Source organism: Pimephales promelas, chromosome 1 (assembly GCF_988280905.1).
Source record: "Pimephales promelas chromosome 1, fPimPro1.hap1.1, whole genome shotgun sequence".
Lineage (NCBI taxonomy): Eukaryota > Metazoa > Chordata > Actinopteri > Cypriniformes > Leuciscidae > Pimephales > Pimephales promelas.
The window spans coordinates 34,771,066-34,798,062 of NC_142769.1; the positions used below are offsets into that span (position 1 = coordinate 34,771,066).

Genomic DNA, 26,997 nt, shown 5'->3' on the forward strand with positions numbered 1-26,997 from the left:
TTTGTTCAACTACCATCATGGGGCAGGCCCCTGTTCCTTGTTCTGTTGATTATCCTCCCTTGTGGATTCAAACCTTTGGTTCTTCCAGTTCTTTGTTTGGTATATTATATGGTTGTGTGTTGATGTTATTATCCCTGTTATCTCCTGTTGGATTTATTACAGACAATTGCTAAAGATTATTGCAATCACGCCTGACAAATACTTTACTGTGTAAATATATATAATGGTTAGGCCTGCAGCTATATGAAATGACTTCAAGAATGGTTCTATTGCAGAGACATTTTTGAGAAAACATCTAGCATTCATTTCAGATATAGCTGCAGGCCTAACCTTTATTACCTTGACCAATATCTTTTTAAAAGTTTATACAGTGTTCTGAATTTTCATTTTGATTCTGCTCATTTTCTTTTACAGATCTGTCTGTCTCTTTGTCTTTTAAGCTCCAGCTCAACCTTGACAAAACTAAGCTTTTTTTTCTTTCAGCCATGTTCTCTCAGTCTCTTTCCATCACTTTTGAAGGTTGTACAATCATTGACTCCTGATCTGTTACAAATCTTGGAAATTGTCCAAAATGACCCAATGACCTTCATTCATCATGCAGCGACAAGTGCCCCATCCAAATAAGACAATCTGCCTTTTCACTCCCACCAGTACATCCAAAAATGCTGCTGCCTGACTCAGTAATTCTCACATTTACTCAAGTTCAATGTATTACTGGAGGCACAGTCTCCATTTCTGGCAATGCATTCAGCACCATTACTCTAATAAGTATAAGCCATTATCCAATTGCACACCCACAACCTACATTCAGAATCTTTCCTCTCTACACATAAAAAGCAGCCATTCTGTGTTTGCCCATCAGTAGTACAACGACAAAATTCTATCTTGTGAAATACTGCCCCCCTTTATTCTGTATAGTGCTATACAGAATTGACAAGCATAGACCAAAACATAAGCAAAGGCCATAGAAGCTGCTGCATTTCATTAGTGAGGTAGGGTATTTGAACAATAAAACAGCAAGATGTCAATGCACAGTAAAGTTTGGTCAATGGAAACTGTTTTACCAAGAGCAAACACAATGTCTCCTGCATTATTAATGAGCTGATCAAACCGCCCGATCATTCTGATAGCACACATTTCCCACTCTACGACAGACCTGGTTTTTGTTGAGCATTTCCGTGATTTGCAAGGTACAATATTTGCTTTCCAGGTGATGCATAAATCATCCGTGGCTTAAACACAGTGCTGCTGATGATACTGGTTTTCCAAAGCTCTCTTTTATAAAATAGTGTGCCGGGAGAAACAGGCAGGTGGCCTAGTGGGAGTAATCATTTGCATTTTGCTTTCATACAAAGATCAGTTTGAATTGTGTCTAAATAATCTTGATTGTTATGTTGTCTTTTTTTACAGTGCCATCATTCTGCACGACTGAGAGCTAAACCAGGTGTTTTCAAACCTTTTAATGCCAAGATCCAAAATAAAATCATTGGTCATCATTATATTTCCATTGTATACTAAAGGCAATAACAAATTGATATAAATATTATCTGGAAAAAAAACTACTTTCCAATACTTTGACAATAATGACATGTTATATGTACAAATCTTAAAGAATACATTTTCAATTCAATTCAAATGCAGATTTAGGTGCTATTTTAAAAGAAACCCAGTGATTAATCTCATGCATCTGCTGTTTATTAAGAGCAGTAATCATTTCAAAATCTGATAAATGTGTTTAAAAAATATTAAGCTGAACATGTTTAATTGACACATTGAGTCAACATTTTAAAACAGCTCTAAAATGAAATGTTGTAAAACTCTTTTTTCCCCCCTCCAGTTTTCCCTGGATCCTGTTGCACCCGCTTTCGACCCTTCGAGGTCCCCGGAACTCAGTTTGTGCTAAGCTAAAAGAGGTGAATCTTTTATTTATGGTCTTTACATAAACTCCTGCTTGTTTAATGGACCATGGAAGAGTGGAACTGCAGAGCCCTCACGACACAATCACACAAGTCTTTTTTATGCTATGTTTACATTCTTATCTTTTTTCCAAACGATGACTATACACAAACAGCCCGTGACAGAAAGTGTATGTGGCAATATTTGACAGAGCCACACACAGGCTGCTTGGTGTGTGCAGCTCGCGCTCTGCAGCAGTCCCTCGGGTAGACTGTTGCGATGAACTTGATGTCAGCAGATGCACAAGGGGCTGTCGAAGTTTGAGAACTGCAGCACACCGGTTCGCGCGCAGTGGCCTGCCACGGCCACTGGGGGGCGATCAAGCTCTGCGCGCTGCGTAAACGTGCCTCTCGCGGCGGAGCTCAGCTCCCCAATAACACGAGCACAATGGTCAACGGGCGAGACTGAGCGGCAGACAGATGCGCGCTGCGCATACTTACCTAAGGCTATTTCACATGGCATCCTAAAACTTTGATACATCTCGATTCTGACGCCGCTCGTGTGATTTATCGAGCCACGCAGCATGCTCTTGGTATAGCAGCACCTGCTTTTTGGTGAGTGTGAGTCCAGGCTTAAATGCAGGGGTGCATGTTTTTTTTGAGGAGGGGGAGATGGGCAGGTGATGAGAGATCCTGTTGAATAAAGACCCAACGGCGAGCCGTGGCCAAAGCTGTCATTCCTCGAATGCGATAACACCTGACTGTTAAGGTGTCATGTTCTGCTTTTGGCTACGTCGAGGATTATCTGGATTCCCTGAGCAAGAGGGAAATTTGGACAAACCTGGGATTTACATCCTCAGCCATCTCTAGCTTGTTATATGAAGGGTAAAGCTGTGAAGACGTCCTCAAATCATTTAACACGTAAGTGGCTCGAATAATGAAAGGTGGAGTGCATGAGAGAGCTGATAAATTTCGTGCGACGATTGTTATAATTAATTGTCAAGGGATTTTGGATCACTAATATCACGCGCTGTTTTCTGTTTCCTTGGCTGGCCTGTTATAAGGGTGTGCCATATTATTATTATTATTATTATTATTTATGTAGTACAAAAAATATTGACTAATGCATTTGTTACTGAATACTATTTAAAATTGTTTTGCTAATAAGCATATCAATCACAGTCTGCCTCGGCTACATTATGTGCAGTTTGCCTTTTACAACACGTTTTTCTCTTCTTTACAGCTGTTGCTGGTGTCAAGCGGATTTGTGATTCATTCATATCCACTGAAGGGGCAGAGGACGGAACAAACCTACACCCCACCCCTCCCTCATACAGCGAAGATGGGAACCAGTGATTTCATAGGCGAATAAAGTCTCTACGGTGACCGACCTCAGTTAACGGAAAAGAGCCGCTCTCTCTCCTCCATTCAGTTTCTCTTTGGATAACGCGCGCGCGCGCGCTACGCACATGGATTCTATAACTGTTGGACACATTTATTTCAAGATGATGAGGGTGATAATTATGATGTCACCAGAAGCACGTCGCTTCGCCACAATTGTAAAGTCCAATTACAATAAGTGAAAGTGCACTGAAAGACCTTAAAGCACTTCGGAAGGTAGTGGACCTACAGTGCCAGTCAAGTGCATTTATGAACTTGCTGAACTCGTCTTTTGCTCAGCCTATTTCTTCCGCCTTCTTTTCATCATTCTGAACACTTAGTAGTTTGAGAAGATGGAATTTGCTATGGTGGGCGCGGACAGTGGGGGCTGTAACACCCACCTGCCCTATGGATATGCCCAAGCTCGCGCACGGGAAAGAGAGCGCGAGAGGGAGAGACAGTCTCGCGCAGCGGCGGCAGCTGACGCTGGAACGGTCGGAGAGGGAGGTGGGTCGAATGGCCATCCCCAGAACCACCCGCATCAGAGTCGCACCGCCTCTTCAACGAATGCCAACAACAGTAGCGCCGGGACCGCCTCGCGCCCCTCCTCCTCCTCCTCCTCCACCTCCTCATCGCAACAGCCGCAACAGCAACAGCAGCAGCAGCAGCAGCAGCAACACCACGAGCAACCACAGCAACTTCTCAGAGAGAGAAAAAAGGAAAGAGGCGTCGCGCGCTGGAGACGGAACCGCGCGGCACTCGGCGGGGATCTACGCCAGTCAGAGTTGGCGCTCCTAGGATCTGACGAGGACGTCATGATCGAGGAGGACGAGGCGGAGGGCGAAGAGGAAGAGGAGGACAAGGGAATCAAGAGGTCGAGTTTTGTCTATATCATGGATCATGATGAAGAGGAGACGGTTTCGTTAACGGATAGACGTCCCCAGTCAGGCTACGAAAATGTTTACAATGAGTACGGCTGCTGCGAGAGAGTTTTCATCAACGTGTCGGGCTTGAAGTTTGAAACTCAGCTGAAGACTCTCGCCCAGTTCCCGGACACTCTCCTGGGGGACCCTGAGAAAAGAATCAGGTACTTCGACCCTCTGCGTAACGAATACTTCTTTGACAGGAATCGCCCGAGCTTCGATGCCATTCTATACTTCTACCAGTCAGGGGGGCGTTTAAAGAGACCCGCCAATGTGCCGTTTGACATCTTTTCCGAGGAGGTCAAGTTCTATGAACTCGGGGAAGAGGCAATGCTAAAGTTTCGCGAGGATGAGGGCTTCGTGAAGGAGGAAGAGAAGCCGCTGCCCGAGGACGAGTTCAAACGCCAGATCTGGCTGCTGTTTGAGTACCCGGAGAGTTCAAGTGCAGCCAGGGGGATCGCGGTCGTGTCAGTGTTGGTCATCGTCATATCCATAGTCATTTTTTGTTTGGAAACATTGCCAGAATTCAGGGACGACAAAGAATTCCACAGCCCAGGTAAAAACTCCACGCAGGCAGACAATGGATTTACGCCATTCAACGACCCCTTTTTCATCGTTGAGACGGTGTGCATCATTTGGTTCTCGTTTGAGATAATTGTGCGCTTCTTTGCGAGCCCCAGTAAAGCTGATTTCTTTAAAAACGTTATGAACACCATAGACATCGTCTCTATTTTGCCTTATTTCATTACTCTCGGCACAGACCTAGCTCAACATGAAGAGAACGGGCAACAGGCAATGAGTTTCGCGATCTTGAGAATAATACGGCTCGTCCGCGTGTTCAGGATCTTCAAACTGTCTCGGCACTCGAAAGGTCTCCAGATCCTTGGGCACACTTTGCGCGCGAGCATGCGAGAGCTGGCGCTGCTCATCTTCTTCCTCGTCATCGGTGTCATCCTGTTCTCCAGCGCGGTGTTCTTCGCAGAGGCAGACGAGCCCTCGTCACAGTTCACCAGCATCCCAGACGCGTTCTGGTGGGCTGTAGTGACCATGACCACGGTGGGCTACGGGGACATGAAGCCCATCACGGTCGGGGGTAAAATCGTGGGCTCGCTGTGCGCCATTGCCGGTGTCCTGACCATTGCGCTTCCAGTCCCTGTCATCGTGTCCAACTTCAACTACTTCTACCACCGAGAGACTGATAACGAGGACCAGACGCCCGTTGTGGAACAACCACCGCCTGGCTGCCCGTATTTTACGGATTTCCTAAGAAAATGCAAAGGGTCCCAATCGGGGTCGTCTTTGGGTGACAAGGCAGCTGAGTATATGGAGATGGAGGAGGGCGTGACAGAATCCCTGTGTGGGGGTGACACGCAGAGCCCTAGCAGAGGGAACGGGACTGACATAGGCGGAAAAAACAGTTCACATTCACGAACCCTACAGACAGATGTATGATAATGGAAGAACGATAACCTCCCCAAGAGGTTTTCATGAAGATGACTGCACAAATGAATCAGTTAACAGCACACATGCACAACTTGAAGACATATAGCCTACAGTAGCCTACGCGCGTGCGCTAACACACAAAACACACTCATTAAGTTCAGGACCTGAGCTGAAACGTTTTTTGCAAAGTGGCTACTTTTGTAGAGAAACATACCCTGTAATCACGTGACAGGCAACGCAAAAATCACCAGCTTTACGTGACGTGGAGAGAGGTGTCTCTAGCTGCCCACCTGTTCAGTTCAGTTGACCGAACTAAACGACTCCCGGTTCATTAATGAAGACAACAAGGAACTTGCATAGGCACTTTATGAGTTACATTTGTCTGTAATTGTAGGTGAAAAGAGTCGAGTTCTTATCTAATGCTATTATGCAATAACGTTTAAATCGTTTGCACTATCATCAATTATGTTATAGTCTCCCAGTTTAATGCAGAGGAAAGAACATTGAAGGACATTGAAAAACGACTAATAGCCTAACCATAATCAAATTTGCTTTATTAATCAATTCGAAATAATAGCAAACATACGCTGCAATCGTCACTGTTGAGAACCAATTCAGTTAATGGCAATGACTTATTTTAACTTAGCCAATTTAAATTATTATACATAATTGGAAAGCAGCATGTTGTAGCCTAATTTAAGGCAATGCTATCTTAAATCTCATTATGGCAAACGCGTGTCCGCATGGCAGTATTCAGTACTACAGTGGTAAAAAACCCCTTTAGCACACCCCTGTGTGTTTTTTTGTACATTGTCCACGGTGACTGAAAGAGTCATTATAGTCAGTCCCCTTTGTGAGTATTGATAAAACAATCAGTCATGTTAGTTTTTGTTCATTAGCACAATATTTAAAACATCTTCACGCAATCAATGATTCTTTTTTTTTCTAAGCATCAAAGACACATTTTGGAATACTTAGGCCAAAATAACCGTTTCACATCGTCTCACAACACCTTGTACAACTGAATCAGCGACACCATGGCTTGAAGGATCAGTTTGGCCAATGTTTTCAAGTTACTGTCATGGGAGTATATTTCAAGGGAATGCTTCATGCAACTATTTGTCTTCATCCCTTTACCAAATGACAATGCATCCCTTTATAAAAATGCTGACGGAAATGTACTGCACGGAAGGGAACATGAACTTGGTGGACTTCATGCACAGCGAATACTCATCCTATTGGAGTGCACGATTACCACAAAGCATGCGCAGTGAATCGCAGAACCCAGGTAAGCGTTCTGTGTAATGAAATGGTGAAGTCACAAACACACACACACACACACAGCAATTATATTGTCATTATTCACGCTGAGTGTTATACGGCATCCAGATGTTGTTTACGCATGTGCTCAGGTGTTTCCGCATCTGCGTGGACTAGTCTGTCAGGGCTAAGGAACAGGTGTTCCACGTGATCTCAGCAAGCATGCGACTTCAGATTTCATGTTTTTTTTATTTCATAATAATATATCAACAATGCCTTGGATTGCTTAGCAACAAGGGCCTTATTGTCAAAGAGACGAGTAACCGTGCTGTGTTTCCTTGGAATCCAGATATCCTCATTGCTCATTAAGTGTTCCGAGCTTCATTTTCTGATGTCATAATAGCAGTTACCATCTTTTTGTAGACAGGATAATTGCCATTTAATCTCCAGTAAACCAGTATTTTGTCATTAATAAGACATACTCTTAACACACGCTACTGGGAGATAACTATGACCTCCTTCGGCCTTCCCATCTCACACAACACGATTACTTGGCCAACGTGTACTTGTATAAAATATGCACACTTGATATTAGATTATCATAAGTGCCTTGCGTTTCTGCATGCTAGTCTAATCCATGTGGGTTTATTACAAGAAACGGTTAGAAGAAAAAGTAACAGACGACTGGCATTATAAGCTGTTAATGCTGCACCTCAACAAACTATGCACACAATGTACAGTGTCTCTTTTCAGTAGTGATCCTCTTACAGCTTAGTAGTAGATGCACTACTGATAACAAGTTATATAATGACATTAAATTACAGGCAGTGTTCTCTGTCTTTTAGTCATATATATATATATATATATATATATATATATATATATATATTTAAGCATACTATTGCTTTATGGCTTAATGTGTTTATAGTTCTGTCATCATTTACTCACCCTCAAGTGGTTCCAAACCTGTATGGGTTTCCTTCTTCGGCTGAACACAAAATAAGATATTTTGAAGAATTGTGTTTTCTTGTGTTCATTGTGTTTATGGAAGTCAATGGAGTCCATCAACTGTTTGATTTCCGACCTTCATCAAAATATATTCTTTTGTGTTAAGCAGAGGAAAGAAACTCACAACGGTTTGGACTTGATGGTGAGTAAATGATGACAGAATTTTCATTTTTGGGTGATGACAGAATCACCCCATTTGAGTGAACTATCCGTTTAATGTACATTCATGCCCTTATTAACAATTCATTGGTGCTTGGCCTTCATTTTCAAAGTCTTCATAATCTTTAATCAGAAGTCAATAACTTTACTTCACTCTTGCTGTGCAATGACTTTCCTTTTTAACATCACTTACTTCGCACAGACTGTCAGATCATTTCAAGTCTAATATTTTAATACTCTAATATTTATACTTTTGTATATTGTTTTAACAAGCTCATATTCATTTAATTGGTAACTATCCTGCTTCACTTGGAAATACATAATATTATGGATCTATCTGAGATATATATCTGTTTGTCTGTCTCACACATTAGAGAAAGAGATTTTTTTTTTTCATTTATGTGGTATATATCAAATTCAGTGCTTATGATATACTTTTTTCATGCCTTCTGCTACAAAATTTTGTTTGCTGTTATGGGAGTGTATTGACTGTCCCATTGCACTGCAAATAATAAGCATTAGTGAGTAGTCTTTGTACTAAATCTTTAGGGTTACTTTTGAAATCTAACATGATATTCAGTAAATGAGGATATATTGATAGCCCTTAAACACTATGGGATTCTGCTTGCTGAGTCATGCTGTACTTTAGCACATACCCGCATAGGCACTCATATTCATTATAACCCAGGCTATTAAGCACTCGTTTACAGGTTAATGTTGCATAGCCTGTGGAGAGGTGTTACACTAGCTGTGTCTTCATTTTCTGCTGGTTTAGTTCATATTGGACTGCACCAATACTTCACAGCACCAGTTATTTGGAGTGCTGAACATTTTGGGGCTGTGACATAATTACTGTTACCCATCTTGAGCAGTTTCTCTGTGCCTAAATGTTTTTGTCAATAAGTCCAAAAGCTGAATCTGCTTCTATTTCTGAGTATATTTTTGAAAACAGTCTCTTGTGCTCTAGTCCAGGTCTTTTGTGAAATGCCTACCAAACTAAAAGTTGGCTTCTTTCTCAGACTTCTTCTCTTAATATGTCTTGAATCTGTCCTCCTTCTATCTCCGTTCCTTCCCTTCCATTTGCCCCCTCTTATCCTTCTTTCACAGCCATTGTAAAATAAGTACTACAGAGTGGAAGCACATCCCTCAGTTTGTGGCAGCCCCCCTCACTTCTGTGTAGAAAAACTCAAAAAATCACATGTAATTCATGCGAGATCAATGGGCTGTACCGTTCACATTCACATTGCATGCTATTTGTTTAAAATGTAGGTCCATGTGTGTGCTTGCTTGTCTGCGAGAGTATAATAAATCAATAAAACTCTTCACCCACATCACCTTCATAAATATCAGGCTCAATGCCACAGTAAATGGATATTAAACTAGATTTCCTTATATCAATCACCCATGACTATGACAGACAGTTTGCCATATTGATAGATCAGCGTAGCAGCACTCATTCTCATAACACATAACACTGACTCTCTGTAAATATCAAGACTGGCATTTGAGCAGTGTGGAGGGCCAGAATAATGTGGCATTAGTCCAACCGAAAGCAATCAGCATCACTCCACTCGGGGCATTAATTAGCTGCCGTGCGTGATGTGTGTCGTATGACAGAAGTGTAGCTGTACTTGGCTTGATCACCATACCCACACATACACTGAGGCTTAGCGGATGATGGGGAAATCAACAGAACTATAGATTAGAAACTGAGTTGTCATGGCAGATTGTTCACTTTGTAAACCCCTCATCCTCTTCCTGTACATCTGTACAGCATAAACAACAGCACTGCATGTGTTAAAATTGGTTGGGCAGAAAAACACAAGCTAGTTACCCTTGTGTAACCTTATAAATGAGCGTTTTTATTTCTGCTGCTAAGTGTCATCTGAACCGTTGTTAGTGTCAAGTGCAATGTGTGGCCCCAAGCACAGGTGGTGTGATGCAGCTGACAAATTAGCATTACTTCTTGTTCCGAGTAGAGCAGTGTTTAACATCTTAATGACATGGAGGTACGTGTTCCTGCTCAGAGGGGTACAAACTCTTTTAGGATTACAGGGCTTGATTTAGGGCTTGTTGAATGTGAACTGGGCGTGATTAGTCCTGCAGCTAAGACAAAGTTCAGTAAGGTCTCGAGCATGGTCAATGACCATGATCAAGAAAAAGAAGAAAAACTCTTTGTATTCATGGTGGTTTCTTATAGTTTTTTTTTTATATATATTTTTAGCCATTTTCAAGAAAAGCTTCAGTTTAATGAATGTTGTGCAACTATCAACTAAATTATAATTGTAAAATTTAATCGATATACAACAGGACTAAAGGCACAGCTTAAGAAAAATCTGCTTTTCACTACGCCCATAGTGTATGATTGCAGAAAAAAAGATATTATTGAACATTGGAGCAACAGATTTTGTTTGAGAATAAATCATAAAAATGGTTTGTTTGCTTATTTAAAAATCTTATAAATGTATGAGGTGGCAAGGTGGGCCTTTTACTCCACACATGGGAGTAAAATGTGTTTTTACACAGTAAAATGTCATTAAAATATGTTCATTTTAAAAATACAAAAAAAAATACAATTCTGAAAGCATCAAATGAGATCCCACAATAATGCAATAGGTAGCCTACATTCTATGTTGAATCTGTCAATTTGATGTCTGTCTATTCCTCATTTAACACAATATTAATTTCTCAGCCAAATATGATGTGCAATTAATTAATCGGCACATCGTGTTATTAATTAAACATTTTAATCGCTTGATATATACTGCATATCCAGTATAAGCATTTTTGTGTAGTTACATCACATGACATTTTACAACTAGAACTAGCCTTGTCTTGCAAAGGTCAAATCATGTGATATTTTAAGATACTTATTGGCCTTGACACACAGTCATGAGGGTCTGCAGGGGTCCTTTCTATTATATCCTAATAGAAATTCATATTTTGATAAACATGTAGTCGCACCACATGACTTCTAAATTATTTTGCATGTCAAGAATTTCTCTTTTAATAAGGCTTTTTTTTCTTCAGTATGATATCTGGACAGTTGTATCACCCAATTTTGTTTTTAAAAGGGTCTTTTTAAAACAGAAATAAAAACATGGCCATCATAGAATAGATGTATCCAGTCATTGTAGAAAATAAGTGTCACGTCATTGCTCTTAAAGGGATAGTTCACTTTGAAATTAATTTTTGATATGTTTTAGTTTACCTCAAGGGGATCCAAGATGTAGGTGTCTTTGTTTCCACAGCATTTTCAATTGTGACATTTTTTGGTCAAACCGTTGTTGTCTGTCAGTCATACACTGGAGGTGAAGGGGGTCCTCAATCGGTTCACCTCAAAGAGCATGCACAGAGAAGTCAAAATTAAACATGATTTAATGACTCATACATGTAAGTACACATTGATGGCCTAAGACACGAAACGAGCGGTTTGTGTGAGAAAATGAACAGTATTTATATCGTTTTACCTCTTATAATCATAGCCATGACAAAATGATCTGACGGCACGGGCGCTTCGGTCTGCGCATGCGCTGGAAATGATCGCTTGCGCGCCTACGTCACTCTTTGTTTATCCTTTCACTAGTTTTACCTGAAGTTTTACCTTTCACTAAACATATTTAGATATACGGGAAACCGCAATAGAAGACGATTTCGGTATATCTAAATATGTTTAGTAAAAGATAAAACTTCCGAAATCTCTGTGTAAATATTGAGTGACGTCACACGCAAGCGATCACTTCCGGCGTAACATTGAACTGATTCAGTTCGGTTCAGTTGGACATTGAACAACTGATTCAGATCACTTGGATTACACGAGGTAAAAACGATATAAATACTGTTCGTTTTCTCACAAAAACCACTCGTTTCGTGTCTTAGGCCATCAATGTAAACTTACATATACGAGTCATTAAATTATGTTTAATTTTGACTTCTCTGTGCATGCTTTTTGGTGCAAACAATCTTGGATGCCCTTGAGGTAAGCTAAAACAAGTGAACTATCCCTTTAAAGCTGATTCAGGGAAGGATTCAGTGCTTCTAACAAATGGGTCTTTCACATTCAAGTTATGTGTTTTATACACTAATATTTTCCTTCAATTCAGACAGAGTGACTCTGCACCTGAGTGTGTGGAGGAATAAACTTGTTGAACAAATATTCCTTTTCTCCTGCTTGTGTTCCACGAGGAAGTTTCAGTTCGATGCTCAGTTCTTTAGTTGTCAGCATATCCCTCCTCAACATGTTTGTTTGTGTGGCTGACTTGTCACGGGCACGCACAAACACACACACACATAGACAAAAACGCTTCCCTTCGGGGTTCTAATAACACTCCCATAGGGCAGGGTACTGGAGGTCAGGATGTGTGTGTTGCTGAGCAGTTCTGTCTTGTTGGGTTTTGTTTCTCTTATCTGACGGCTTATGCCCAGAGGGTCAGGGTGCATTGTCTGTACTAATAGGACTGACCCCTCTGATGAGAGAACCAAGACGGGACGCACGCAATGGGACGCTCTTACAAACTTCATGACCTTAGCAGAGGCCAGCACATCATGCCTGTCATCTGCATTCAAATCCAGCAAGTAGAACAGCAAGTGATTGAAAAAGTAATCAAAAGACAATTCCAAAAGCTCCCGAAGCTATTTAGAAAATGATTGGTAGTACGTCTCTGTCTTATGACAGCCTCCTTCATTAGTGTAGCATGAGAACATGCAATTAATGATAACATTTCAATTGGAAATGAAATGGATGTTCCTTCCAGCTGACCGGCCATTTTGTGTTAAATTATTTTGATGTAGTTATTTAGCATGGTACTGTGAGCATTGGTTACCTGACTTGTCCTTCATTTGACCGATATACTGTATGCTGGAGAACACGCTTCAGAATCAGAGATGCAATGCAATTAAATTCTGCTCTGAGTAAATCCTGTTCTCAAGAAAAACATTTACAGATATTGTGGAAAAAAATGACTGATTCCTCAGTATTGCTCAATATGATAAACTGTAAAATCTGAATATCACAACATGCCAGATCTGTTGGAGATGATGAAAGTTGTTGTCAGTTTTAAACAAGTATAAACTGAATAAATAAGAAGAGACAAAGACATTTCTAGGCCTACAAAACATCATTATATCATCATCGCAAATTAACTTGGCATGTGCTACAACATTTCTGGAATTGGAGAGATTTCAGAATCGCATTTCTCAATTTTAACCCATCTATGCATTTATTTATACATGTAGTTATTAGAGTTGACAGCAAATCGTTTTGATTTAAAATTCTTTTACAGGGGATTATCGAATCCTCAATGTAGCCAAGACCGAGAAGGACGAGGAAAATCATTTTATAATAGAAGTAAATATATGTGTAAAATAATCGGACAGCATTTAGTCGGGTAGCATTGTTTGCATTTCTATAGATAATGATGATAAAGAATCAATTTTGCGCTAAAAAATGTTCAGAATTAAACATTATTTACACAATAAATGAATAGTATGCTTGAAAATGTATGTTCATGGTTAAATTAATGTTCAGGTTAAACATGATATAGCGTTAATAATAGATTATCTATTTTACATACTATTCACAGTCAGTGACATAAAATCTATTCCATAAGTGTCCAAAAACAGCAGGGTTTCCTGGGTAGAAGTTGTAATATTTGCCTAGTCAATATGTCTATCCCCATGTAGGAACTTTTACCCAGGAAACCCTGCTGTTTTTGGACACTTATGGACTAAATTTTATGTCACGGACTGTGAATAGTGCATTTCTACAATGGAAGTTTGTGTGATCCTGCATCCAGGTCAGTGTAAAGTACAAGCTAACCATTGGCATCAATAAATTACTGAGTGGACATTAAATTCATTTTTTTTATGGAAGCTTGTTTCCACGGAATAAAAAAAAAAAAAATCAAAAGATAATTGTGACTCTTTGTCTCACAATTCAGACTTTTTTCTCAGAATTACGAGATAAACTCGCAATTGCAAGAAAAAGTCATAAATGCAAGACATAAATTTGCAGTTTCACACAATTGATCATTTATATCTCGCAATTCTTATTTTTTTCCCCCAGAATTATTAGAAAAAAAAAGTCAGATGTGATTATATAAATTTGCAGTTCTGACATTTTAATCTCACAATTGCGAGTTTATATCTCACATTTCAGACTTTTTTCCCTCATAATTGATCTTGTAATAATGAAAAAAAAAAAATCTGAATTGTGAGGTAAATAGTCACAATTAGGCTATCTTTAAAAAAAATATTCAGTGGCATTTGTTTCACTAGTGGCCATTGCATTGAATTGGCTTACCAACTAAATCAACGGTCTGAACACACCAACATGTACTTGGTGGTGTATTGGTAAAACAAATTAATCGTTACACACTGAATTATTATTTGCATCACTGCAAAGACACATTTCCCAAATGCATAAGATCGAATTCAGTTTCTTGTCCTTCCTTGTCAAGTTATTCAACCATCCATCCCTCTAAATGACACCATCTTTCATGATGTGACACTGTACTGTCCTGGGGAGGTACGTGGCCTTGCTCTGCATCATAGACCATCTCCAATCCAGAACACACATACACACTCATCAGGAGAAAAGAATTACAGACGGGACTGACTATGCCCTGATGTAATTCCTGCTCTTTTTGGTGGTTAAAGGTAGACAGCGAAAGCCAAGCGGGAGTCAGTGACCTTCTGACATTCATGCACTTGTAAATACAGCATTGAAACTGCTGAGATGTAAATGCAGTGTGCTTCTGCACAAATTGTCTATGGCTCCCACTCTAAAAAATGCGGGGTTGTTTTAACACAATCTTGGGTCAAATATGGACCAACCTAGCTGTTGGGTTAAAATTTTTACATTGAATTTTTTATCCAATGTTTGGGTTTGTCCACAACCCAGCATTTATTTTATAGAAATAGTTTATCAACTTCTAGCATTTGCCTCGCATCCTGTCTCATTTTACAGCCATTTGAGTTTATCCGCTTGCTGAGCAAGGAAATCTTCATTGTTTTGATCATTCTGCTCTGAATGTTTATCTTGGTGGGTTTCCTGTGCTTTAATTGGCTTGTCATGCTGCCCCTGGAGAGCAGGCTGAGAAACTGCAAGTCTAGGCCTCTGGAATTAGCCAGGGCTTCCTGTTTCTCTGTGGGATAGACACACTGTTGTTAGTATAAACTGAGACTAATGTGTTTTTTTATTATTATTTATAGTACTGCTGCTGTGGGTACGGGAACATCTACTGTATGGTTTTTCCTCAAGAGAGCTTTTTATTTGCTGTTCTGGTAACCAAACATTTAATGCAAATTTCGTTGTGCAAGACCATCACAGGGGCCTACTGCAAATCTGTTTTAGCAACAATATGTTTTCTTGTAACACTTTAACATTACTATAAAAACATATTTGTTGTATTGGTTTTCAAAGAAAAACACATCTTACTTTACAAGATATAGTTTCATGGCTGAGGCACAGGCAAAGTGAGATTGATTTGTGAACATTTTATGAACATCCCGTCCATCCAGCTTTACATTGTGAACACGATGAGGTGACATGATAACCTGCCATGAGTTTTGTATTGAAATTGTTTTTTGATTCTTCCGATTTTAAGTGCCAGATGTGTTTACAATAATTCAAACTACACAACAACAACAACAAAGTAATAACTATAGATTAATCAACCCACACATGAAAGATGCACTAAATTAAATTATTGATGTATTAGAATGAATTATTGCATTTTACCTGGATCGCTTGTATGCAGTCTCTGCAAAAATGGATCTGCAAACTTTACATATTTATTCAAATAAGACTCCTTCTTTCTCCACTCTAGAGTTACAGACAGACAGATGAGGCCTAGCAAGATGATTGACTTCTCCCTTGTTGTTCTGTGCACAAATGGAGGAAGAGTTTTTCTTTCCTTTCCATTCTCCCACCCTCTACCAGCCTCTGTATAGCTATAAAGCTGTCTTAGTTTGGGGTAGGGGTAGGTAATGTTGCCATGGAAACCTGAGCTAAAATCTATTTTCTGGTACTTGCTCCAGAGTTAAGTGTGTGTGTGTGTGTGTATGTGAGGGAGAATGAGTGAGGAAGCCAGACTTACTTTATTTATTTATTTATTGTTAAGTTTTGCTCACTAACTAGATGATATGTGATAGATGATGGGAAAGAGTAGGAAGAGTTACTTTAGTTTAGTGCAGGGGTCTTTTCACTGAAGGAGGCAGTGAATGTTAATTTCGAAGGCAGTGAATTAAAAAAGCCATAAGCTTGATGAGATTTTGATGTGGCTTGATTTGATTAAATACGGGTATGTTAATAAAAACTTGAGAATATACGTCTTGTTTAGTGCAATGGTGATAAAATATCAAATGGAAATTAAGCATGAATTCACAAAGAGAGTGAAAAAAGTTGGGTTAAGGTGGCAGAAGTTAAAGTGACATATACTGTGTTCAAGATTAACTTGCCATCTTTCAACACTTAGTGAATTTAGAAAAGTAGAATTATTTAATTATTAAATTACAGTGTATATTTGTGGCATACGTAAGCTGTGATTGTGCTGTTTGTGAATTTTAAGTTTAGTCAACTCAAATATCCAAATTGTCACTTAGTACAACTTCACATTTCGAGCTCACTAAACTTAGTTCTTTAAGTTGAAACAACATTTTTTTACTTTACAGTGTACAGTGAAGGTAATATTGTCTCTTATGGCATCAAATATTGGCCAGTCTCTGTGTGAAATTCCATCTCTCATAATAGCAATTATATACAGTACCCGTGTTTGTGGCTTAATGCAAGTAATTTCACAAATGTGTTACAACATGTAATTCCATAGAAAAGCTTAGCTGTTAGAAGATGTGCATGACAGTCACTGTGAGCTCATGTCTTTATGAGAAAACATGTCTGTGTCTTGAAAGATCAGAGGTGGAGAACTGCAAACACACCAATCATTATTAGACAGTCACTTTAGTAAAGAGCTTGTATGTCTTACATTTGATTCACTCATGTCACTTATGTCAAATACAAAAATGGCGAGGAAACGTCTCGGTTACGTATGTAACCCTCGTTCCCTGAGTAGGGAACGGAGACGTTACGTCAGAAGTGACGGAGATTGGGGGGGTTTCGCATAGAAAGCCAATCCTCTTCGAGTATTAAAACACGAGCCAATGGCATGCAATGCCTTGGGGCTGCGGAAATTTGCATAGCGTACTCCGCCCTACTCCGTGAGTATAAAAGGAGGAAGTGAACGCAACCGCAGTATGTCTTCGCTGAGGAGCCAAGACTGAACTCGGCCTCTACCCAGCGATACAGCAGAAGTGGCAGGGAGACGTAACGTCTCCGTTCCCTACTCAGGGAACGAGGGTTACATACGTAACCGAGACGTTCCCTATCGTAGTCACTTCGAGTTACGTCAGAAGTGACGGAGATTGGGGGTCTGTGCCATCACGCCATCTTCAAGCTGTCTTCCAGTGCCCTGCGAAAGACTGAACCCCCGAGCCTTACCTCTTTTTTTTTTTTTTTTTTTTTGGGGATCCGACTTTGACACAGGATTACCAAGGTACACTGGGAAACATATCCCGAAGGGGACATGCTACCAGCTGCCTACCGAAGGGAGGACTTAAGGATACACATATGGCCACATAGGAACGCATATGGAACACTGGAGTACCAACCGCAGGTGGCTACTGATTTAAACTCCAGGGGTGGCAGATGGCTTGCCAAGGGAAGACACATGCTCAGAGAGGCTTACAGTGGATAATACACATGAGACGGTTACCATGGGAACCGTGCGCATGGAGGCCCCTAGCTAGCATCCAGAGCAACGCAGTGGTGCCCGCATCGTCGGTGCTGGAGGACTCAAGACTTCAATGGAAGAACTGAGGAAATATCGCACTTATCCAGTCCGGGGAGTGGAGTGGCGAGCAAGCGAAGACACCTGAGCGGATCCAGAACTGGCCGAAACGAGTACGTGAGAGGATACCGGCTCAATTCGCAGATTATAGAATCTGGCGAAGGTGTTGGGTGTCGCCCAGCCTGCAGCTCTGCAGATGTCTGTTAGCGAGGCGCCGTGCGCTAAAGCCCAAGAGGAGGCTACACTCCGAGTGGAATGGGCCGTCACACCAAGGGGGCACGGAAGGCCTTGCTGCTGGTAAGACAAAGCAATGGCATCCACTATCCAGTGGGACAGCCGTTGCTTTGAGAGAGCCCTTCCCTTCTGGCTCCCCCCATGACAGACAAAGAGCTGGTCTGAGGTCCTGAAACACTGCGTTCTGTCGACATAGGTGCGGAGAGCACGTACCGGACAGAGCAGTGCCAAGGCTGGGTCTGCCTCCTCCAGGGGCAGCGCTTGCAGGTTCACCACCAGGTCCCGGAGGGGAGTGGTAGGAACCTTGGGCATATATCCAGGCCGGGGTCTCAGGAATACGTGAGAGTAAGCCGGCCCGAACTCCAGGCACACTTCGTCAACAGAGAGTGCGTGCAGGTCCCTTACTCTCCTGATGGATACCAATGCAATCAGGAGTGCTGTCACATAGGACAGGGCAAAAACTCTACCGACTGCAAAGGCTCCAGGGGAGGCCTCTGCAGAGCACCCAGGTCTACTGAGAGGTCCCCAGAGGGCAGGAGGGGAGGGAGGCGGATTTAGCCCCCTCACTCCCCTCAGGAACCTGATGACCAGGTCATGCTTCCCATAGACTTACCTTTCACTGCATCATGAGACGCGGCAATGGCCGCGACATAATCCAAAGGGTGGAGGGCGACAGCCTGCGCTCCAACCCCTCTTGCAGGAAGGAAGCATGACTCCGATCGAACATCTCCGGGGGTCTTCTCAGCGAGAAGAACACCAATTGACGAAGAGGTTCCACTTCAACGCATAAGGTGTCACGTGGACGACGCTCTTGCGGAAGTGATGGTTGCCGCCACCGCAGGTGGCAGCGAACTCAAACCTGCCTCGTCCCGTCCTGGAGCCACACGTGCAGCCTCCAAGATCGGGACGAGGGTGCCACAGAGTGCCCCGTCTCTGAGAGAGTAGGTCCGGTCTCAGAGGAATAGGCCAAGGAGGTGCTGTCGCGAGGAGCAAGAGTTCGGAGAACCACGTCTTGGTGGGCCAGTAGGGGGCTACCAGCAAGACCTGCTCCTCGTCCTCCTTGATCTTGCACAACACCCGTGCAAGGAGGCTCACTGGGGGAACGCACACTTGCGTGGGCCCCGTGGCCAGCTGTGCGCCAGCGCATCCGAGCCGAGAGAGCCGCGGGTCAGAGAATAACTGGGCGCAGTGGGACGAGTCCCGAGAGGCGAACAGGTCTAACTGTGCCTCCCCGAACTGGTCCCAATCAGCTGGACCGACTGGGGATGGAGTCGCCATTCGCCGGAGATGGGACGGGCCCGGGACAGCTCGCGGCTGCCCGGTTCCGGTCTCCAGGAATGTAACTGCACGAAGGGACCTCAGGTGCTTCTGACTCCATATCAAGAGGTGGCGGGCGAGCTGCGACAACCGGCGCGAGCGTAGACCCCCCCTGGTGGTTGATGTACGCTACTGCCGTAGTGTTGTCTGAGCGGACAAGCACATGCTGGCCCTAGAGCACGCTCGGAAGCGGTGCCGGGCGAGCCGTACTGCCAACAGCTCGAGGCAATTGACGTGCATGAGGCGCTGGGCTCCTGTCCAGGAACCGGCGGCTGCATGCCCATTGCACATGGCACCCCAACCCGTGGTAGACGCATCCGTGGAGACAACGAGATGCCTGGAAACTCGCTGAATAGGGACCCTGTCCGTAAAAAGCTGAGGTTCGACCACGGGAAGAAGGATCGGCGGCACGTCGGAGTCACTGGAACTCGGAGCGAGCCGCGATGCCATGCCCACCTCGGGACTCGATCGCGAAGCCACAGCTGAAGCGGTCTCATATGAAGCAAACCGAGCGGCGTTGCCGCGGCCGCGGATGCCATATGCCCCAGGAGCCTCTGAAAAGTTTCAGTGGAACCGCACTCTTGCCCTCGAACTGTCGAAGACAAGCCAGCAGTGAGTGCGCGCGCTCGTTCGTGAGCTGCGCGGACATGGCGACCGAGTCTATCTCCATGCCGAGAAAAGAGATCCCCTGCACGGGGCAAAGTTTGCTCTTTTCCCGGTTGACCCGAAGGCCCAGACGGGCTAGGTGCCGTAGCACCAGGTCTCTGTGTTCGCAAACCTGAGCTCGAGAGTGTGCTAGTAACAGCCAGTCGTCGAGATAGTTCAGGATGCGAACCCCGTGTTCGCGAAGGGGAACAAGGGCTGCCTCGACGATCTTCGTGAAGACGCGAGGGGACAGAGCTAACCCGAATGGGAGAACGGCGTACTGGTATGCCTGGCCCTCGAGGCAAACCGAAGAAACGGTCTGTGTCGAGGGAGAATGGAGCCATGGAAGTACGCGTCCTTCAGGTCGATCGCTGCAAACCAATCCTGATACCGAACACATTCGAAAATGCGTTTGGCCGTGAGCATTTTGAACGGTAGTCGATGGAGAGAACGGTTCAAAATGCGCAGGTCCAGGATCGGTCATAACCCACCGGTCTTTCTTGGGGACAATGAAGTAGGGGCTGTAAAGCCCGGACCTCACCTCGGCTGGAGGGACCGTCTCGATTGCACCCTTCGCCAGCAGGGTCGCAATCTCCGCTCTCAAGACTGGGGCATTGCCACCAACCATCGTGGAGCGAACTCCCCTGAAGCGGGGAAGAGACCGTGCGAACTGAATCGCGTAGCCGAATCCGATCGTTCTGATGACCCAGCGGGAACCCCGGGAAGCGCTAGCCAGGCTTCCAGGAAGTGAGCCAACGGGGTCATGCGAACCACAGACGTCCCCCCGGAGGGGCAGCGAGGCGGGTCGACCGGCATGCGTGCAGGAGTTACCCCGTCCGGATGCACCGTCGAAACCCGCTCCCCGACAGAAGAGACCAGGGAAGGCAGAGCGTTCCACGGGGGTCTGTTCTGCCGGGGGTCTGGCGACAGAGGGGGAAGGGATTGGCGTAGCCCGGGGACGACACACGCACCCTTCCGCGCCCTCCGAGACAGAGAGGAATGAACGGGGCGACGCACTGGACGTCGTGCGCGCTCATTCCAGTCTGTGTGCTCAATGACAGTGTCAGCTTTTCCTCAACCAGCTCAGGGAGCTAGCTAGAACAAAAGATTCTCCACCGGCCCTCCACCGGGGAAGGAGGGGCCCTGCCACCGCCTCCTGAGAAAAACCATGACACTATCACTGAGCGGCCCGCCTCAGGAACATCGCTTCGCCTGGCATCTAGCGGGGCACGCGGCCTGAGGGGGGGCTCTTTTCTTGGGACGCTTACCTGTGGCCTCCTCCGCGACGCGAACCGGCTGAAGGCTGCTGCTGGGGCCGCGTGGGAGGGAAGGGAGCCGCAGGGGGGCGTCCTCGGCGGCGAGCTGGCGGAGGCGTCCGAGCCGACGGCTGGTTGGAGGCAGCAGCTGGCCGTCGGGGCAGAGAAACCGCCTTCGTCTGCTCCTAGGCGGTCGAGAAGTGCTGGGCAAAGTCCTGGACCGCACCGCCGAACATTATGATGCTCCTGGACCACAGCGGTGGGCATCACCTGACCAAGGGAGCGAGCGACCGCCTCCGTGACCCGTTTAAGGACAAGGTAGGCGACAGGCTCGCAGCTCGCTTGGTCCGTCACCTCCTCGTGCACATTCCTGAGCAGCTAGCTTTGTAGGTGCTCATCATATGCAGGGCGGAGGCTGCCTGTCCCGCCGCTCTACAGAATCGCGCCGCCATAGACGACGAGAACCCATAGGCTTTGGAGGGGCATCTGAGAGCAACCGCCGGTTGACCGGGGGAGCCCCAGCGTACCCACAGACCGCCGCATCGCCGAGGGGAGGAAGGGCGGGGAACTAAGCACGCTTTTTTTTTTTTTTTTTTTTTTAGTGCGTGTCAGTTCCGCATGCAACTCGGGGAAAAAAGGAAATTGGGGTTGGCCGTGGCCGTAAGGCGGCAGCGTTACCCAAAAACCAATTATTCAGCCGCGAGAGATCGGGGAGGGGCGGAGTTCCACCCCCACCCGATGCTCACGGACGCCCGAGATAGCACGGCCATCATCGCGGGATCAGACACGGCGGCGCTGACGCTCCCGAGGGAGGCAACGCGGCCGCATCCTCACTTCCCGAGGAGTCAAGCCCGCCTAGTGATGCTGTGATCGACATCGCATCATCATCTGGAGCGCTGCCCGAAGCAGCCGGTGCCACCGAAGAAGCAACCGACTGAATCGAACTAACGCTCGCTGGCTCTCGCACTGAGGCGGGAGGTGTGGCCCGAGGAATCGTCGGGGCTTATCCCACACCATCACCGTAAATCACCAGGTCCCCGGGTCGACGGGCCCCCTATGGAGGAAACCGATCGAGCGGGGGGGACCGGGACTCTCACTCAAGTGAGATCATTGAGTCTCGACCTCAGTGTAGAGATGGTCATGTTCCCACAGAAGGAAAATGAGTCATCCACGAACGCTGCTGCTGCATGCTGAAATGCCCAGGCATACAAAGCAGCGATCGTGACCATCAGATGACGACAGAAATCAATCACACCCAGAAGAGCACGGGCGAACCGTCTTTAAAAAGACGTGCGCGTGCAGCTCTTTCAATGAGAGGAGGAAATTCACTCTTTCAGCGCTGAAGCGACCAGGGAGAAGCGCAAAGTCTGGCAGACCACTGCTCAGATCGCAGGCGATGCAGAATCTCGCTGGGTACCGCCGTCACACCAACACTGAAGAGGACGCTCGTCTCGAAGAGTCTTGAACAGTGCTTTCAGGAGTGAAGAGGTTCTCTTGGCTCCGAAGCGAAAACATACTGCGGTTGCGTTCACTTCCTCCTTTTATACTCACGGAGTAGGGCGGAGTACGCTATGCAAATTTCCGCAGCCCCAAGGCATTGCATGCCATTGGCTCGTGTTTTAATACTCGAAGAGGATTGGCTTTCTATGCGAAACCCCCCCAATCTCCGTCACTTCTGACGTAACTCGAAGTGACTACGATAGGGAACTATATCGTTATTTGGCACTGAAAGTGCATTAAGTTATAACTCCTAATAAAGCTATTTAAATGTTATGTAAATTCAAGTAAGATTTCTTGAATCTGGCACTGGCAAGTGAAATATATATATATATATGAAAGGTAACTTTTTAACGAGCTGAAGAGACATAAATAATTTTCCAGAGTAATCACAATCGAACATTATCACATGTAGAATTGTTGTCATAAGAAAAATATAGGAAAGAAACATAATGGTTCTCATGCCAACAGCCAAGTTTAAGGCACAGAATGAAAAGGCTAGATTTCTAAACCCTTCTACCCACAGCAGTAATTAATTTTCTTCAGTTTATTCACACACTCATTCCACAACATTAAAACATTTTCAGCACTGGCCACTGGGGGAGCTGTTCCCCCAGCACTTCTTAAACCCGCCTATATGACGCAGATCTTTTACCCCTCCATCATTCACACTCTATCTCTCTTGCTGTGTTTTCTCACTCAGTTACCTGTATTGTTTATAGTGATTCCATATTCATTGCTGTGCGGCAACAAACGCCACGACTCGGCTCATGATATCTCTGCCGCTCCCTCAGGCTTTTGCTGCATGCAACATGTGGAGCACTTAAGTGCTTTCCTGCTACTGCCTGAGAGAGGCTGGATCCCTAAGCACAGCTCATAGTAAAGTTTGACAAGTTTCTCCCTGTCACTTAAATAATGCAAACTCTCTCTTGCTTCGGCTTAGCACTCTTAACCACAGTGACACTGTGTGTGTGTGTGTGATTTGTGACGGTGCCTTTTGTTCTGCATGTTTCTGTAAGAATTACACAATTGGCTGATTTGTGTACCAACGATAATTGTACACTTTTAATTCTAATTCTAAACGATAATAAGAGGATTTTATAATAGAAACATTTTCAAATCTCCAATTTTACATCTTTCCTTATTGTTCAGTAATGCGTTATGGGGACTCAAAAATGAGGAGTTTCAAGACACCCGCAGCCTATTTCACTTCTGTAATCCAAAACAGAATACTCGACAAAAAATAATGTACAATGAGATTTGATTTTGTTCTCCATGAATTGATTGGACCATTAAAAGGGGTATTACAAATCAGAATGAAGCCCAGTAGTTGGAGTGATTTATGATATCAGTCTAAAGTGAAAGTCATTTCAGAGGTGGAGAATCTGAAGATAAACGATCATGAATCATTTTGAATATATAAAATATTATTCATGTTAATCTACCCCTGTGCAGTCTTTGTTTGCAAAGTATTTAAGGAAATCATACATTTTATTAAATGACTCCTCTTCAGGTGAATGTGTAATAAGCTTATACTGTAACTGATAAGAACAAAACAGTTAAATTTGCAATTATTTGATTGACAAATGATTCTCCGTAAAAATGTCAGCTCTATGTAACAAATTAATTATTCACTTATTTTAACTGAGTTTCTACCTTTGACTTTTAGACAAAGCTGGATAGCTTTTTCCTCAAATCTTTATATGCTAGTTTAGTTCTTGTCACACAACATTCGTTCTCTCTTTGGTGACGTTGCACTTTACATCTTGCTTGTATCTCCCACCATCTACCTGCCCTGATTTCATTTAGATGAGGCTTGAAAAATGGAAGTAGACTGCTGTGCTCATTGTGAGCTTGTGAGGGAGATTTGTCTCACTCTAGAAATACTCTTATGCTTTAAAGGGGTGGTTTACTGCTTTTTCTGCATGATTGTGTTTATGGGGTGCATATAACATGTCTTTTTGTTTTTTTAGGCCTTATTTTTCATAAATTCCATCTTTATTGTAAGCCGCTTTCTCCTCTGTCATTTGAATGACTGGTTGACTATGAAACCACTCCCTCAGAAACAGACAGTGGGCTCAGATTGGTTAGTTTGGGCCGGTGTGTAGCGCATGTTTTCCGGAAACTTCACGCCCATTTCCTTTACGGGTGAAAGTGCATGTGCTCCGGTCAAATGTAAATAATGGTGTCGATACTGCCGTATCAGTTTGAGTCAGAATCAGACCCAAAAAGCAATGATGAAGAGAGTCAAGCAGAACGTCCCCAAACATGGCTATTACAAAACGTTTCTGAATGATAATTTTTTTATTATTAGTATTCTATTCTATTATATTCTACTAATATTATAAGAATTTCCATACGCTGTTACTTGAAAATGCTACAGCTGCTTGTTAGCTTGATTTGGTTTTCTCCTGATTAAACATTTAATATAACTGAATAAATTACTGAGTAATACCGTTTTTTTAAAGTTATTGTTTTATCGATATAATATAAACTTAGTTTACTCAGTGTATCGTTTTCTTTACATGTGGCAACTGTTAAACCCAAACTGTACACTGATAACAGCAGCTCAAGTTTGCTATTGCGGTCTCATGTCATTTTTTTTTTTTATACACACAAAATAGCATTGAAATAACTTGCTACTATAAACAAACAGCGTTGGTATTGCGTTCTTGATCAAATCGGAAAATTACATAAAAAAGTATACATGGAAAATACATTTACAAAGTGAGTACATACATAATTACAAATTCAGGTCTAAAAGATTCTGGAAGCTGCCTTATGTAAAATGCGCAGCACAGAGAGCTAAATTATGATTGTAATTTTCAGGAACATAATCAATCATAAATTTTAGCCATTGCTGATGAACTACAGCGTCCGTAGGAAGCCCGAACACAGAAGACCTGACAGCTGGGTGAAAATAACACTTTGAACGGCATGGCTACAGCTCTCCACTAGAACTCTTCCTCTTCGACAAAGCCACATAATATGGCCATGCCCCCTTTTTGCATATTCTGGAAAAAGGGTTGATATAAATGTATGGGTTAGTTATAAAACCCGAGATGTATCTCGTTGTAGTCCCATTCGAGTCGTTTTTGTTGGCATTAAACGTCCTGATTTTTAAAAGACGATATCTCTGCTTATGTTGAACTTTCAGTGTAGCAACTTTGCAGATACTGGATGTACCAATGTAATGATGTACCAACAGCATTACACACTATTTAAAATGAAAATTGAAATTGCAATCAACCACCCCTTTAAATACCACTGTAGATGAAGTAGGCTTTATCTAAAGTGGATTGTCCAGACAGTAAGCGAATGCTTGAGACTTTTCATAAAATTGTGTTGACATACTGTAAAAGTGACATTGCTGCTAGATAATAAGTTAAAGGGCAGTCTACATCTATATTGATATAGCCTTAGAATAGAAGAGTTTTGTCTCTTTAATTCATAAAAAGATGTTCATTCTTTAAGGATTCTTCTCTTTCTTTCATAAAAAAACTGAAAATTCCTTTTATTTGTTTTCCATTCTCTGCAGCCGCAATATATGCAGCTACATGTGATCCAACCACCGTCGCTTTATTCATTTTTATTAGCCCGACTGCTAATGTAAATGGCATCTTGAGCCCTGAGAGTATTCATTCATCTGTCACAAATTGCAATAACCAAACACGAAATGCATAACGCTATGCCTCAGTGCATACGACAGAACTGAGTATTCCTGCAACAGATAGTGTCAGGTAAAGCATTATTGATTCGTGCATCAAACGTGTGTTTATGTGCATGCTTGTGTGTGTGTGTGTATGTGAATTTGTGTTTGGCGGAGGCAGAGAAAGCATTTTAAGTCCAACAACTGTGCAGCTTAGACACTGACAGCTGAATCATAGGCTGCTAGGGCAGAAGGAGAAAAATCAATGGCTTTTAAATTCACTTTGTAAGGTAATATCAAAGGCTGTGACTGTTGAATCGCAAATAAGTACATGGCTGCTGTGTGCAGGTGTTATGCAGGGGCCGGATGAAGGGAATGAAGTGTTATGCAGAGGGTGTTTTCAGCAGGCATTGGGCAATGGCATGACGAAGATGCCTGACGCTGATAAAATCCCTTTCAAGACCTCCCACTCACCTTCACTCAATG

At 43.5% G+C, this 26,997-nt stretch overlaps 2 protein-coding genes across 2 annotated transcripts in view; one reads left to right on the forward strand and one right to left on the reverse strand.

The window, feature by feature from the left end:
* Positions 1–26,997, reverse strand: part of fshb (follicle stimulating hormone subunit beta) — a 79,235-nt gene that overhangs the window by 4,376 nt on the left and 47,862 nt on the right. The gene's annotated exons all lie outside the window — the stretch shown is intronic.
* Positions 2,320–26,997, forward strand: part of kcna4 (potassium voltage-gated channel, shaker-related subfamily, member 4) — a 41,066-nt gene continuing 16,388 nt past the window's right edge. Inside the window, exons 1-2 of the mRNA XM_039666906.2 lie at positions 2,320–2,816; positions 3,139–6,929. Of these exons, the coding sequence (XP_039522840.2) occupies positions 3,629–5,650 (2,022 nt within the window). The 5' untranslated portion in view covers positions 2,320–2,816; positions 3,139–3,628 and the 3' untranslated portion in view covers positions 5,651–6,929. The remainder of the gene's footprint in view (positions 2,817–3,138; positions 6,930–26,997) is intronic.